The sequence below is a fragment of the Somniosus microcephalus genome, chromosome 7 (genome assembly GCF_052327205.1).
Source record: "Somniosus microcephalus isolate GS21.2 chromosome 7, FLI_Smic_1.0, whole genome shotgun sequence".
Taxonomy (NCBI): domain Eukaryota; kingdom Metazoa; phylum Chordata; class Chondrichthyes; order Squaliformes; family Somniosidae; genus Somniosus; species Somniosus microcephalus.
Window position 1 is genome coordinate 273,984,597 of NC_140993.1, and position 15,916 is coordinate 274,000,512.

The 15,916-nt window shown below is 47.8% G+C and overlaps 1 protein-coding gene across 2 annotated transcripts in view; it reads right to left on the reverse strand.

Annotated features, from left to right (window-relative positions):
- stac (SH3 and cysteine rich domain) overlaps window positions 1–15,916 on the reverse strand; it is a 224,589-nt gene that overhangs the window by 41,808 nt on the left and 166,865 nt on the right. For both annotated transcript variants that reach the window (XM_085993817.1, XM_085993816.1), the window contains exon 8: window positions 10,816–10,910. In XM_085993817.1, coding sequence (XP_085849943.1) covers window positions 10,816–10,910 — 95 coding nt within the window. The remainder of the gene's footprint in view (window positions 1–10,815; window positions 10,911–15,916) is intronic.

The following is a 15,916-nucleotide window of genomic DNA, read 5'->3' on the forward strand; positions in this document are numbered from 1 at the left end:
GGTCTTGGCCATAGTGAACATTAGTGGCTTATGTCCACAAAAGCCATGAACGGACATCCCTCTAGCAAGAACCGGAAATGGCGGATGGCCAGATAAAGGGCCAGCAACTCCCGGTCGAACGTGCTGTACTTTCGTTTGTTTCACCGTAGTTGACGGCTGAAAAACGCCAGTGGTTGCCACGTCACCTGCACCCACTGCTCCTGCACTGCGCCGATGGCGTAGTCTGATGCGTCGGCGGTAAGGGCGATGGTGGCACCTGGCAGCGGGTGTGCCAGCATGATTGCTTTGGCTAAAGCGCCTTTTGTGTCGACGAACGCCTGGTCCATGTCGACCGTCCAGCCAATCGGATCCTTGCCGGACTTGCCCTTGAGTGCCTCGTACAGGGGCTGCATGAGCAGAGCTGCATTAGGAACGAACCGGTGATAAAAAGTTACCATCCCGAGGAACTCCTGCAGGGCCTTGACGGTCTGCGGGCGCGGGAACAAAGTACCTGCCTCCACCTTCGTTTGCAGGGGAATTGCGCCGTCCGATGTGATGCGATGGCCTAAAAAATCAATCTGCTGCAGGCCGAACTGGCACTTGGCCGGGTTGATGATCAAGCCGTGTTGACTGAGGCGTCTAAAGAGGGTACGCAAATGGCAGATGTGCTCCTCTTTATTAGGGCTGGCGATGAGGATGTCGTCGAGGTAGATGAAAAGAAACTTGAGGTCCCGAAGCACAGAGTCCATCAAGCGCTGGAAAGCCTGTGCAGCATTCTTCAATGCAAACGGCATCCGCAGAAATTTAAACAGGCCGAATGGGGTGATGACTGCAGTTTTCGGGACGTCTTGCGGGTGTACGGGGACCTGGTGGTAGCCACGGACAAGGTCGACTTTTGAAAAAATGGTATTTCCCACCAAATGTGCAGAGAAATCCTGAATATGAGGGATCGGGTACCGATCAGGAGTAGTGGCGTCGTTCAGGTGTCAGTAGTCGCCGCAAGGCCGCCATCCGCCACCAGGTTTCGGAACAATGTGGCGAGGCGAAGACCAGGGACTATTCGACCGGCAAATAATCCCTAGCCGCTCCATCGTGTCGAACTCCGCTTTCGCAGCCGCGAGCTTGCCAGGTTCGAGGCGCCGGGTCCGTGCGTAGATCGGGGAGCCAGTAGTGGTGATGTGATGTTCGACACCATGTTTCGTGGCCGTGGAAGAGAAAGTGGGTCTGGTCAGGTCTGGGAAATCTCAGAGGAGGCGAGTGAAGTCATCCAGAGGTGGGGACGCGCAGGAAACAGTGTGCGACACGGTGTTACCGCGGTGGCACGGGATGGAGTGAAAAGTGGCCGCATTGATCAACCGGCGGTGCCGTACATGCACCAGGAGGCCGTTGGCGCACAAAAGATCCGCCCCGAGGATGGCTTGAGAGACTTTGGCCGTGATGAAATCCCAATAAAACCGCTGGCCGCCGAAATACACCTGGACCCGCCGGCTTCCGAAGGTCCGAATGGCCCTGCCATTAGCCGCCTGGAGGGAGGGGCCATGCCCCCCGGCTTGTAGATCAAGATTTGACGCGGGTAGGATGCTACACTGCGCCCCGGTGTCGCAGAGGAAACGTCGACCAGATAGGGAGTCGTTGATGAAGAGGAGTTTTCCCGAATTACCGATTGCCATCGCAGCCGTGGGGTGCTTGTTATAACCGGTCCTCTTTCGACAGGGTGGCTGCTGGGTTTTTTTTTGAGCGAAAAACTGCAGGGTGGGCGGCAGCATCTTGCTTTCGCACCAAAACGGGCGTGGTAGAAGCACAATCCTGCAGGTTGAGGGGCTGGAGCGGCGTCTGTGAGGGATGGGCGCCTCGTGGCAGCGGAGTACTGCTGTGTCACCGCGAAGATCTTGTCCGCATCGGCAGCCAGCTCTGCGCAGTCGGTGACTTCCGACCTGGCTAGGGCAGCCTGAACTTGCTCCGGTAGCTGGCTGAGGAATAGCTCCCTGAAGAGGAAGCATTCTGGTTCGGAGCCCAGGAGCGTGAGCATTTGGCTCATGAGTTCGGATGGCTTGGAGTCCCCGAGGCCGGGCATATTGAGCAGCCGGTGGGCGCACTCCAAATTTGTGAGCCCGAAGACTTGTAACAACCGTGCCTTTATCGTATCATACTTGCGATCTTCTGGTGAATTACCAAGCAGGCTGACAATCTGCAAGACTGTGGCGCTGTCGAGGGCGGAGACCACGTGATAGTAACGGGTCTGATCTGCAACGATGTTCCTGATTGCGAACTGGGCTTCAGCCTGGATGAACCACGCGGCTGGCTGTTGCTCCCAGAATTGTGGTAGCTTTAAAGCAACGGCGTTCGATTCCATGTTCAGTAACTTCTGCGAAAACCGTTCGCAAAAGTCGGGGTCACCAATGTAGGAATATCTAGTTCCTATCCAAAAGACTGAGGTCCACTCAGGCGATCAAATAAATGAGGTTTAATGAAAACTAACAGAGTTTAACGGATAACTACAGGAGAACATCGAATATAGGTCTAGTCAGTTCGGAGGCTCCACGAGGACTGCTTGGGCGGTCCCGTGGCTGACGTCATGACGTCATCACATTTTTCCCGCCAGTGGGGGAATCATGTGATGAACGGCGTGACGTCATCGCGTTTACCCACGCTATTAAAGTGATCGCGCTCTGTACATGTAAACAGTGAAAACAAAGATACAGACTCAGGCTGTAGCCAACATATTATTAAAGGGAATTACAGGTAGACTATCCTTTATCCGAAAACCTCGGGACCAGCCGAGTTTCGGATAAAGGAGAATTTCGGATTTCGGAAGGTGGGTCGGCAGGGGTCCGCGGGGGGGGTCGGCGGGGGTCCGCGGGGGGGGGGTCGGCGGGGGGTCGTGCGCACGACTTACGCTGACGCTCAGCGTAAGTCAGTTGGGGCCGGCGGGGTCCGCGGGCGGGTCGGCGGTTGTCGGGGCTGGCGGGGTCGGCGGTTGTCGGGGCCGGCGGGGTCCGCGGGGGGGATCGGCGGTTGTCGGGGCCGGCGGGGTCCGCGGGGGGGTCGGCGGTTGTCGGGGCCGGCGGGGTCCGCGGGGGGGTCGGCGGTTGGCGGGGTCGGCAGTTGTCGGGGCCGGCGGGGTCCGCGGGGGGGTCGGCGGTTGGCGGGGTCGGCGGTTGTCGGGGCCGGCGGGGTCCGCGGGGGGGTCGGCGGCTGTCGGGGCTGGCGGGGTCGGCGGTTGTCTGGGCCGGCGGGGTCCGCGGGGGGGTCGGCGGTTGTCGGGGCTGGCGGGGTCGGCGGTTGTCTGGGCCGGCGGGGTCCGCGGGGGGGGGTCAGCGGGGGGTCGTGCGCACGACTTACCCTTTATCCGAACTTCCGAAACCGGAACCCTCTAAAAACCGAAGGTTTTTTCGTTCGTACGCACGACTTACGCTGAACGAAAAAACCTTCGGTTTTTAGAGGGTTTCGGTTTTCGGAAGTCCGGATAAAGGGTAGTCTACCTGTATATACAATTGATTGGAGTCCCTTAGTGGCTCCACCACAATACGAATATTATTCCCCGCTCCAGCACATATGTCAAGGCCGACACGTGTGTACAGTACCGAGGGAGTGCTACACCGTCGGAGGTGGCGGCTTTCAATTTAAATATCTGACTACTCAGAAGGGTGTCACTGGTTGAAGACGAGCAGGGAGTTACATAAGAACATAAGAAATAGGAGCAGGAGTCGGCCATTTGGCCCTTCGAGCCTGCTCCGCCATTCAATGAGATCATGGCTGATCTTCTGCCTCAACTCCATTCACCGGCCCTATCGCCATATCCCTTGATGCCCTCACTAGTCAGAAATCTTTCGACTTCTGTTTTGAATATACCCAATGACTGAGCCTCCACAGCCCTCTGGGGTAGAGAATTCCAAAGATTCACCACCCTCTGTGTGAAGAAATTTCTTCTCATCTCAGTCCTGAATGGCCTACCCTTTATCCTGAGGCTGTGGCCCCTGGTTCTAGACTCCCCAGCTAAGGGAAACATTCTCCCAGCATCCACCCCATCAAGCCCTGTAATAATTTGGTACGCTTCAATGAGATCCCCTCTCATGCTTCTGAATTCAAGAGAATACAGGCCCAGTTTACTCAATCTCTTCTCGTACGACAGTCCCGCCATGCCAGGAATCAATCTCGTGAACCTTCCTGGTTCTCCTGGTGTCCTGGTTAGCATCCTTGCCTCCATTAACACCAACAAAAATAAATTACTGGGTCATTTATTCACTTGCTGTTCATGGAATCTTGCTGTGCTGCTCCGTTAGCCTACACAACACCCGTGAAGGCCCTTCAAGAGTAAACTACCTTGGGAGGTCCCGGGAATGGGATAAGCTGTGACATCAATGCAAATTCTTTACATGGAAACAAAATGTGAGCTACAAGAAATATACAGGAAACTTTGTTATATCCGGCACCGACAGGACCGAGCTGTTGCCGATCTATCAAAACTGCCGGACATACCAGCGTTAATGTTGAAGCATACGGAGGTTTTCATCTCCGTATCTGACAACAAACACTGTTGCTTAGCAACAGCTTCAAACAGTTGGCCCGTACCTTGGAAGCATCTCTGTAGCTTAGCAACAGCTTCAGAGAGACTTTCCAGAGCCTGACTGTTGGGAAAAAAAAGCCACGAGAAGAAAAAAAACCTAACAAAACGGCTCCTGATTTCTGCCGGTAGATCGAGGTTTCCGGACATACAACCTCCGGATAAACCAAAGTCTCCTGTATTTTGCATTTCAGTAAATGTTGGATTTATTGACCTACTCTGATGACTCACTGACTGGATGCACTATGTAGTGTGGGGATTGGCCTCCTTATTTAAGGAAGGATATACTTGCATTGGAGGCAGGTCAGAGAAGGTTCACTAGGTTGATTCCGGAGATGAGGGGGTTGATTTATGAGGAAAGGTTGAGCATGTTGGGCCTATACTCATTGGAATTTAGAAGAATGAGAGGGGATCTTATTGAAACATATAAGGTTCTGAGGGGGCTTGACAAGGTAGATGCAGAGAGGATGTTTCCCCTTGTGAGGAAATCTAGAACTCGGGGGCATAGTTTCAGAATAAAGGGCCGCCCTTTTAGAACTGAGATGAGGAGGAATTTCTTCTCTCTGAGGGTCGTGAATCTGTGGAATTCTCTGCCCCAGAGAGCCGTGGAGGCTGGGTCATTAAATACATTTAAGGTGGAGATAGACAGATTTTTGCAAGATAAGGGAGTGAAGGGTTATGGGGAGCAGGCGGGGAAGTGGCTTTGAGCACGAGATCAGCCATGATCTTACTGAATGGCGGAGCAGGCTCGAGGGGCCAAGTGGCCTTTTCCTGCTCCTATTTCTTATGTTCTTAGAGCAGAAAGATCCCGGGTTTCACTTTGGGTCAATGTTGAGTTCAGTTAGCTTGGCTGCTGGAGGGTACTATCATTGGTCTCAGCGATCCTTGGCTAGGGCTGGAAACAATCAGTCAAGGATCCTGCTGCTAATTGCTCTGCAGTGACCAGTGTGAATGTCTGGTCAGGTCAGAAGAGGTTCAGTTGTAATGGCCCGTCCCCAAACCTTTCTCTCCGTGGTTGAATAGCCCATTTGATATTCACTCTCTCCGTTCATCACCGCTGGGGCACAATCCTGGAATTCCCTACCTAACAAATTAGTTTAAACCCTCCCCCACAGCACCAGTTAACCTCTGCACGAGGACACTGGTCCCAGCCCTGTTCAGGTGCAACCCATCCAGCTTGTAAACAGGTCCCTCATGCCCCGAAACTGGTCCCAATGCTCCATGATTCCGAAGCCCTCCCTCCTGAATCACTTCTCCAGCCACGTATTTGACGTAATAAAACTCACTACGCACTTGGTTCGAGCATAAAGCAAGGCTTTAATCAACTTGTTTCAGAACATGGAAGTCTAGTTGTACTTCACTAGTTCCTTGTCTTACAAAATGTCCCTGGCATGCTGGGGCCCACGCCCGAGTATTTATACTCCTTGGACGGCGCCACCAGCTGGCCGTCCAGCATTATTTCATAAGTAGTTTCTTGATGATGAGATTTATAACAGCATTCACTTGCACTATCTTCCTGTTTCTGTACTCACTCGCACGTGGCCCTGCGAGTAATCCAGAGATTACCACCTTTGAGGTCCTGTTCTTTAATCTTTTTCCTAGCTCCTGAAACTCTGCCTGTAGGACCTCAACCCTTTTCCTACTCATGTCATTGGTTCCAATATGGACCACGACCTTCTGGCTGTTGCCCTTCCCCTCACGGAATGTCCTACATTGAAGCACTGAAGTGATTAGCGCTTTCTATGAGCCCATCGTAAACCTAGCTGGCAGAGCAGAGAGTAGTGCTGGATATCGCTTTGTTCTGACCTCTGTTTGTTTAGTATTACTTTCTGCTGAGCAATGGAACTTTCACAGGCACTTGTAAAGTTTCCATTATAAATCAGGAGAACAAGCCAGTTACATTAAAGCACTGGCTGCGGCGACGATACGTCTTCCAATGAAACCTTGCAGGCACTCAAAGCACAAAGCAGTCTCTGGAACTCGAGCTCCATTCGTTTGAAACAGTGCCAAGAGAAGTTTTGACAGGCAAAACTGGAATTGCTGATACTTTGGAAAGAGGAGAGATGAAATTGAAAGGGACTATTTTTAAGCCCAGGCCTCATTTAATTCAAACCGGCGAGCTGTGGGTGCTAAACGGGCATCTCAATGCAGCTTGCTGGATTGCAGGCTGGCTAATATTGAAATTTGGTAATATTTTACTTAAATAAAAACAGAAAATGCTGGAAATACTCAGCAGGTCAGGCAGCATCTGTGGAGAGCGAGAAACAGAGTTAACGGCCCAGAAATTCGGGACTCCACGGGTGAGTACGCACGAGGTACTCACCCGTAGGCCCAATGGAAGTGCCGGTTTCGTGCATGCACTGCGCATGTGCGGGACACCGGAACTTCCGTTCCCTTAAAGGAAGGGGTTCCGAAGTCGAACGCGTGCGCCGGAGAGGCAGCGCGTGCGCCTGGAACTTACGTTTTTTTTGCAGGTTTCTCCGGGAGGGTAAGTCTCCAGGAGTTACACTTTTAAAAAGCAGGCGCAAGGCCTGCTTTTAACAAGGTAAGTGGTGAATTAATTAAAATTAAAACATTTTTTCCACAGGTTTATTATTTTTAAATACTTTAAAGAAAGGTAAGTTTATTTTTAGCCCCGTTAGAAAATGTAATTAATTTTTTCAAAAATTTAAATTATTGTTTAATATAGTTATTTTATGTAATTTATAGTTATTTTAAAAATGTGATTTAAAAAAAAAAATTATTTGAAGTTTTAGTGATGTTTTGGGGCTTATAGTATTTATAGGTTTGACAGCTCTTCCTGTCAATTTTACGAATGAAGCATTCCCTGCTACCATTGGCTCTCCATGGCCCACGTGATCCCCGGGGATGCATCGAACTAACTGCGCCCCTGGGATACGCAAGCACTGCGCGCCGGCAGTTGGAGGAGGCCCAGGATCGGAATCCCACGCGGGCCCACAGCTCAACGGCCGGCGCGCTAGGTAAGTGCAGGTCGGGGGCTTGCACCCGCGGGAAGCCTCCGACCCGAATTTCTGGCCCAATGTTTCAGGTCGATGACCCTTCGTCAGAACTGGAAAAAGTTAGAGATGGAACAGGTTTTTAAGCAAGTGTAGGGGCAGGGAGAGGGGGGAGGGGAGGAAAGAACAAAAGGGAAGGTCTGTGATAGGGTAGAAGGCAGGAGAGATTAAGAGACAAAAGGGATGATGGTGCGAGGCAAAAGGAGACGGTAATGGGACAAGTTAAGAAACAAAAGGTGGCTCTAGATGAGGTGTAAATGGCAATGGCAGAATGATCGACAGCTGCCATGTGAGAGAGAGAAGAAAAAAATAATAGGGACAGAGGTTATAGTCTGAAATTGTTGAACTCGATGTTGAGTCCAGAAGGCTGTAAAGTGCCTAATCGAAAGATGAGGTGCTGTTCCTCGAGCTTACATTGAGCTTCATTGGAACAATGTAAGAGGCCGAGGACAGAGAGATCAGAGTGGGAGTGAAGTGGAGAATTAAAGTGACAGGCAACCGGAAGCTCGGGGTCACCCTTACAGACTGAATGGAGGTGTTCCGCAAAGCGGTCACCCAATCTGCGTTTGGTCTCCCCAATGTAGAGGAGACCGCATCGTGAGCAGTGAATACAGTATTTTACTTATATTGGGTAAGGACAAGGGTAGTCTTTATGAAGCAGTGCTCTTGGCGCAGTGGTTCACATACCCCACACGATTTCCCCTCCGAATCCCTGATATGTGCTCCTGTCACACAAAGCTCTATACCAGGAGCTCTGACGACATTCAAGGGGCTACAGGCCAAGTTTAGGCAACCTGTCCTCATAATTTAACACCCTAAGCCATAGTAACATTCTGACGTATCTGCAATTCAGGGCACAAGAACCTGGCGATAGGGGCTTGGAATGGGGACTTAAGAGATCCCAGGAGGATTCCTTGACTGGTAGCAGAGGAAAATCCAGCCCATAAAGCCCATCACACTGCTTCAAGCAGATTTGCACACATGATGATTTAACTACATGTGAGGAAGGCCAGCACATGTGAAGCAGTCATGTGGACCTCAGCTTATGTTGTTGGCAGTGTTGTTAAATAGTTTTGTAAAAATACATTACTTAAAAAGGCTAAAGCAGTACTGTCATCACAAAGTGAAGAAGTCTTTTATCATTAAAGCAAATCATTTTCCAGAGTTGGGAATGAACTGTTGTTACAAGTGTAAAATATAATTGTATATTTACTATTAATGAATGTTGTCTGAGAGAAAGAGAGCGAGTGTGTGAGAGAAAGACAGAGAGAAACAGTCAGAAAGAAAAAGAGAAAGTAAGAGACAGAGAGACAAGCAGAATTATTTTCTCGTTGCATTTTTTTTCAGTATCATACAGAGGCCGATAATATTCAGTGTAACTGATGCTCTGAATTTATTTGAATGGAGTGTGTCTGTTTTTAATCACAAGTCTCATTACCGGACAACTGTATACGAGGTTCATCAAGGCATCATTTGCGTTACAGACATGACCTTCTGACCATAATGTGGCTGATGCACCCGAGAAACAACCCATAAGAACATAGGACGTAGGAGCAGGAGTCGGTCATTCGGCCCCTCGAGCCTGCTCCGCCATTCAATAAGATCATGGCTGATCTGATCTTAGCCTCAACTCCACTTCCCTGCCCGCTCCCCATAACCCTCGACTCCCTTATCGTTCAAAAATCTGTCTATCTCCACCTCAAATATATTCAATGACTCCGCCTCCACAGCTCTCTGGGGCAGAGAATTCCAAAGATTCACGACCCTCTGAGAGAAGAAATTCCTCCTCATTTCCGTTTTAAATGGGTGCCCCCTTATTCTGAAATTATGCCCCCTAGTTCTAGATTCCCCCACGAGGGGAAACATCCTCTCAATGCCCACTGTAAGGGAGGGCTGGGTAGAACGGGAGAAGTTTTGTACTGGATGGCTCCAGCCTTCCACAAGGGTCATCAGTTTATCCTGAGGTTTGCCGTCAAAAGGCCAATGTGCCGCCATTGTGTCCCCTCCCCCAAAAAACGGTACTGTCAAAGCTGGAACTCCATCGCACTTGCACCACTATGCAGTCCTTACATGGTTTTAAGCTGAGTTAAAGATAGCCCCTGATCAGTTCCTGTACCGTGCTGAGTGAAGAGAGTAAGGGAAAACTACAAGTATTGCAAAAAAATCAAAATACAAGTGCTGGAAATGACACAGCAGATCAAACTTCCCTCCTGGGAGAGGCCCAGTTTTAATGAAGGCTCTGGGACAGTCATCTGTCTTTGCTCATTCTAGAGGCTGATGGACGTGATGGGGCTGATTTTACAAAGGGGAGGCTCCATGAAAGGAAAATCATGATGATTTCTTGAGACGTGCTCCTGTGGGATGTGGCTCCCTTTAGTGAGCGTGCGTTGGTAAAATCGACCCTAGCATTTCCTCCATTAATTAATAAAGATAAATGTGGCTCATGGCTTTTAACTTTGCTTTTTTTTGTGTTTCTGTATCTATATATATAGAGCTGATTCAAATGAATACCTTCATTATTACACCATCTGGTTCACCAACACAACACAGACCCCGCTGTCAGCTCATCCTGCGGAGTCTCACATAGAAAAAGCAAAGCGACCTGGCAGTGCAATAAATACAGGAGATGAAAAGATGGAAAAGCTCTCTCCTTCTTTTATTCCTTCTCCATTCCTTCTTTCCATGGTCAAATTAAACTTCATTATACATCTCTCATCATGTGTTACTTTTGCTTCAGTACGTCATAGAGTCATGGAAATTTCAGCAGAGAGAGATGGCCGTAAAACACATTGTGTTGCGCCACTGGAGTTCTTCAGTTGCAGACTTCCGCTCTAATATCCCATTCTCCGCGATGGACAAAGGAAGTAAGACTGGGAAAGGAGGATGTTTTAGCACCTTAAAGGGCAAAGGTAATAACTGGTGTGGGGTCAGCACACTCTGGACAATTATAATTATTTCTTGCAGTTACACAAAGCAAAGAGACCGCCTTCAGGATCTGAATAGGCAGGATCTAGCCTGGAGTGCGCTGAATAATTCAATGCAGCAAATTAGCGTGCTGGTGTTGAACCCAGACAAAAGAGAACATGAACAGTTTGATAGAGTAAAGTTTCTGATATAGAAGATTAAATCAGATTAAACTGGATACCTGCTGGTGCTTTAATTATTCTCTTAGCGGCTGAGAATTACAAGAACATTTTGCTCGATAAGTCAGAGGTCAGGAGATTAATAAAATTGCTTTCCAGCAGTTACACTTACTGCATTTCCAGATCGTCATTCTCTTGTGGTATGAATCTGTACAAGGCGACATAACTGAACTGCTGCAATGTGTCCTTGTGTTCCCGCCCTTTCAACTGCAAAAACACGAGAAATGGAAGTAAATAAAGTCACAAGTAACAAAGTGACTTCAGCCATCAGACTCCCTCCTGTCTGATTTACACCCCTTGATTTTGCCTCTATTTTCATATCTTTCATTGTACTTTGTCCTACCCACTTTCCCATGATTTCAACACTTCACCCAACACTTCAGACACTGCGACACATCAGGGAGGGGGAGAAGTACCTGGACTCTGTGTTTCAGGAGGTGGTCACACCTATGAAGTTAATTAATTCAGATGTAGCCCATGGTCAGGGACAGGACGGTGTGACTACAAGTGAGGCAGGTACGGGGATCCAGGAGGTAGAGCTGGAGGAGCCGCAGCCCTTGCTCTTGACCAACAGGTTCGAGGTTCTTACTCCCTGTGGGGACAGGAGCAGGGACTGCAAGGAGGATGAGCAACCTGGCCACAGCACCGTGGAATGGGGGGCCATTCAAGAGGGGGGAGTAAATAGAAATGTTATAGTGGTAGGGGATAGTATTATTAGGGGGATAGATAGAGTTCTCTGCAGCCGAGAGCGAGAGTCCCGAAGGCTGTGTTGCCTACCCGGTGCCAGGGTTAAGGACATCTCCTCTGGGCTGGAAAGAAACTTGCAGTGGGAGGGGGTGGATCCAGTTGTCGTGGTCCATGTTGGTACAAATGACGTAGATAGGACTAGGAAGCCGGTTCTGTTAAAGGAGTATGAGCAGCTAGGGGTCAAATTAAAAAACAGAACCTCAAGGGTAATAAGATTATTACCTGAGCCACGAGCGAATTTGGCTAGGACAAATAAAATTAGAGAGTTAAATGCGTGGCTCAAAGACTGGTGTGGGAGAAATGGGTTTTGCTTCCTGGGACACTGGCACCAGTACTGGGGCAGGAGGGAGCTGTTCCGCTGGGACGGGCTTCACTTGGCCAGTGCTGGGACTAGAGTCCTGGCGGATCATATAACTAGGGCTGTAAAGAGGGCTTTAAACTAACTAGTGGGGGGGAGGTTCCTAGAGAGCAAATAATAAAAATGACAACAGAGAAGGTCATAGACTTAGGTAGCAGTGGGGAAATTAAAAACCAGAGCGTGTCAGGAAGGGGCAGAAGGTATGGAGTAAAAGGTAAAGTAATAAAAAGGGCAAAAGCAGGAACTAAGTGTCACAAAACATATTTGAAAGTTCTCTATCTGAATGCACGCAGCATTCGTAACAAAATAGATGAGTTAATGGCACAAATAACTACATATGGGTATGATCTTGTGGCCATTACAGAAACATGGCTGCAGGGTGACAATGCCTGGGAATTAAACATACCAGGTTATTTAACGATCAGGAAGGACAGGCAGGAAGGAAGGGGAGGTGGGGTGGCTATGTTAATAAAGGAAGGAATCACTGTAATACAGAGAAATGATATTGGGTCAAAAGATCAGGATAATGAAACAGTTTGGGTGGAGGTAAGGAATAATAAGGGGAAAAAAACACTAGTGGGCATAGTCTATAGGCCTCCGAACAGTTGCAACTCTGTTGGACGGAGTATCAATCAGGAAATGGTTGAGGCTTGTAATAAGGGAGCATCTATAATTATGGGGGATTTTAACTATCATATTAATTGGACAAATCAAATTGGGCAGGGCTGCCTTGAGGATGAGTTCATTGAGTGTATTAGGGATGGGTTTCTTGAGCAGTATGTAACTGAACCGACCAGGGGGCAAGCAACCTTAGATCTGGTCCTGTGTAACGAGACAGGATTAATTAAAAATGTCCTAGTAAAGGATCCCCTTGGAATGAGTGACCATAACATGGTTGAATTCCATATTCAATTAGAGGGCGAGAAGGTTGGATCTCAAACAAGCGTGCTAAGCTCGAATAAAGGAGACTATGAAGGTATGAGAGCGGAATTGAGTAGAGTGGATTGGGAAAATAGATTAAAGGGTAAGACGATACATGATCAGTGGTGTACATTTAAGGAGTTATTTTACAACTTCCAAAAAATATATATTCCACTGAGAAGAAAAGGGTGTAAAAGAAAAGACAGCCATCCGTGGCTAAGTAAAGAAATTAAGGATAGTATTCGACTAAAAACAAGGGCATATAAGGTAGCCAAATCTAGTGGGAGGATAGAGGATTGGGAAAACTTTAAAAGACAGCAAAAAATAACAAAAAGATTGATTAAGAAAGGGAAGATAGATTATAAAAGTAAATTAGCAAAAAATATAAAAACAGATAGTAAGAGTTTTTATAGTTATATAAAAAGAAAAAGGGTGGCTAAAGTAAATGTTGGTCCCTTAGAGGATGAGACCGGGAAATTAATGGTGGGAAATATGGAGATGGCAAAAACACTGAATGAATATTTTGTATCAGTCTTTACAGTGGAAGACACCAAGAATATCCCAACACTGGACAAACAGGGGGCTATAGGGGGGGAGGAGCTAAACACGATCAAAATCACTAAGGAAGTGGTACTCGGTAAAATAATGGGACTCAAGGTGGATAAATCACCTGGACCTGATGGCTTACATCCTAGGGTCTTGAGGGAAGTGGCGGTAGGGATTGTGGATGCATTGGTAATAATTTTCCAAAACTCCCTGGACTCAGCAAAGGTCCCGGCAGACTGGAAAACTGCTAATGTAACGCCCTTATTTAAAAAGGGCAGTAGACAGAAGGCTGGAAACTATAGACCGGTTAGCCTAACATCTGTGGTAGGTAAAATATTGGAGTCCATTATTAAGGAGACAGTAACAGGACATTTGGATAATTATAATTTAATAGGACAAAGTCAGCATGGTTTTATGAAGGGGAAGTCATGTTTGACAAATTTGCTGGAGTTCTTTGAGGAAGTAACGTATAGGGTGGATAAAGGGGAACCAGTGGACGTAGTGTATTTAGACTTCCAAAAGGCATTTGACAAGGTGCCACACAAAAGATTATTGCTTAAGATAAAAAATCACGGGATTGGGGGTAATATTCTGGCATGGATAGAGGATTGGCTATCTAACAGAAGGCAGAGAGTTGGGATAAATGGTTCATTCTCAGACTGGCAATCAGTAACTAGTGGTGTTCCGCAGGGGTCAGTGCTGGGTCCCCAACTCTTTACAATCTATATTAACGATTTGGAGGAGGGGACCGAGTGTAACATATCAAAGTTTGCAGATGATACTAAGATGGGAGGGAAAGTAGTGAGTGAGGAGGACAAAAAACCTGCAAGGGGACATAGACAGGCTAAGTAAGTGGGCAGAGATTTGGCAGATGGAATACAATACTGGAAAGTGTGAGGTTATGTACTTTGGCAGGAAAAATCGTAGAGCAAGTTATTATCTTAATGGCAAGAAACTGGAAAGTACTGAAGTACAAAGGGATCTGGGGGTCCTGGTGCACGAAACTCAAAAGGTTAGTATGCAGGTGCAGCAAGTGATTAAGAAGGCCAATGGAATGTTGGCTTTCATTGCTAGGGGGATAGAATATAAAAATAGGGAGGTATTGCTTCAGTTGTACAAGGTATTGGTGAGACCGCACCTGGAATACTGCATACAGTTTTGGTGTCCATACTTAAGAAAAGACATACTTGCTCTTGAGTCAGTACAAAGAGGGTTCACTCGGTTAATCCCGGGGATGAGGGGATGGACATATGAGGAGAGGTTGAGTAGATTGGGACTCTACTCATTGGAGTTCAGAAGAATGAGAGGCGATCTTATTGAAACATATAAGATTGTGAAGGGGTTGGATCGGGTGGATGCGGGGAGGATGTTTCCGATGGTGGGTGAAACTAGAACTAGGGGGCATAATCTTAGAATAAGGGGCTGCTCTTTCAAAACTGAGATGAGGAGTATTATGTCCGTGTATGATTGAGACACGGACAGCAGGAGTTGAACAAAACAAGTCTTTACTGAATGAAGTCCATCGGGAAACTGAAACTACAGAGGCTCACTAGCGCCCTTTATACAGGGGTGGTCACTGCCGGTACTGCAGTCTGAGACCAGTTATTCTCTTAAAGGTACATACACAACAATTCCTCCCCTTTTAGATAAACAGTACATAACATTCATTTAACAACTAAATGATAACTAATTACAATCACAATTGCGGTTGCTAGATACATTGGTTAAGTTTAAGCAATTATAAGTTCAGTCTTTGAGGAGGCTTCCTGATTCTGTCTGGATAACGCCTCTTTGGGGTGTCAGGTTCTTCTGGCAAGGTTGAGTCAGGATCAATGTCGTTGTTTGGTTCATCTGCTTCCAATATCACCGATTCTGCGGTAGCTGCAACTGGTACGTCGATTTCATTGCCAGGTGTATCAGATCGTGGTGTGGAGTTGACGTTTTCCAGTGACTCTAGAATCTGGTCAGCATGGCGTCTTACAATGCTCTCTCCAACGTCCACGGTATACATGAGAGGTCCTTGCCATGTACAAATCGTTCCTGGCTGCCATTTCTCAGTGCGGTAGTCCCGGGCCAAAACTGGTTGACCTATCTTAAAACTCCTGGTCGGCCTTTCATTCATATTCTGAAACTGCCTGTTCTCCACATCTCTTCGGACGTTTGGCTTAACCAAATCCAAGCGGCATCGTAGTCTTCGATTGAAGAACATCATGGCTGGAGTTTGGTTGGTAACCGCATGTGTCGCATTCCGGTAGGCAAACAAGAAGTTGTCCACCTTGTGTTGTAGGGGTATATCTTCATTACACATTGCCTTGATAGCCTTCTTGAATGTTTGAACAAACCTCTCGGCCAATCCATTAGTGGCTGGATGATATGGGGCAGATGTGTAATGCTTAACACCATTGTTCTTTAAGAACCTCCGGAACTCTTCAGACACAAACTGTGGTCCATTGTCAGAGCAAATCTGTTCAGGCAGCCCATTGCTGGCGAATATGGTTCGTAAAACTGTGATAGTTTTTTCCGTGGTGGTTGAGGACATTTTTATTACCTCTGGCCACTTTGAATGTGCATCCACCGCAATTAAAAACATCGAGTCCATGAAGGGACCAGCAAAATCAATGTGCACCCTTTGCCATGGAGA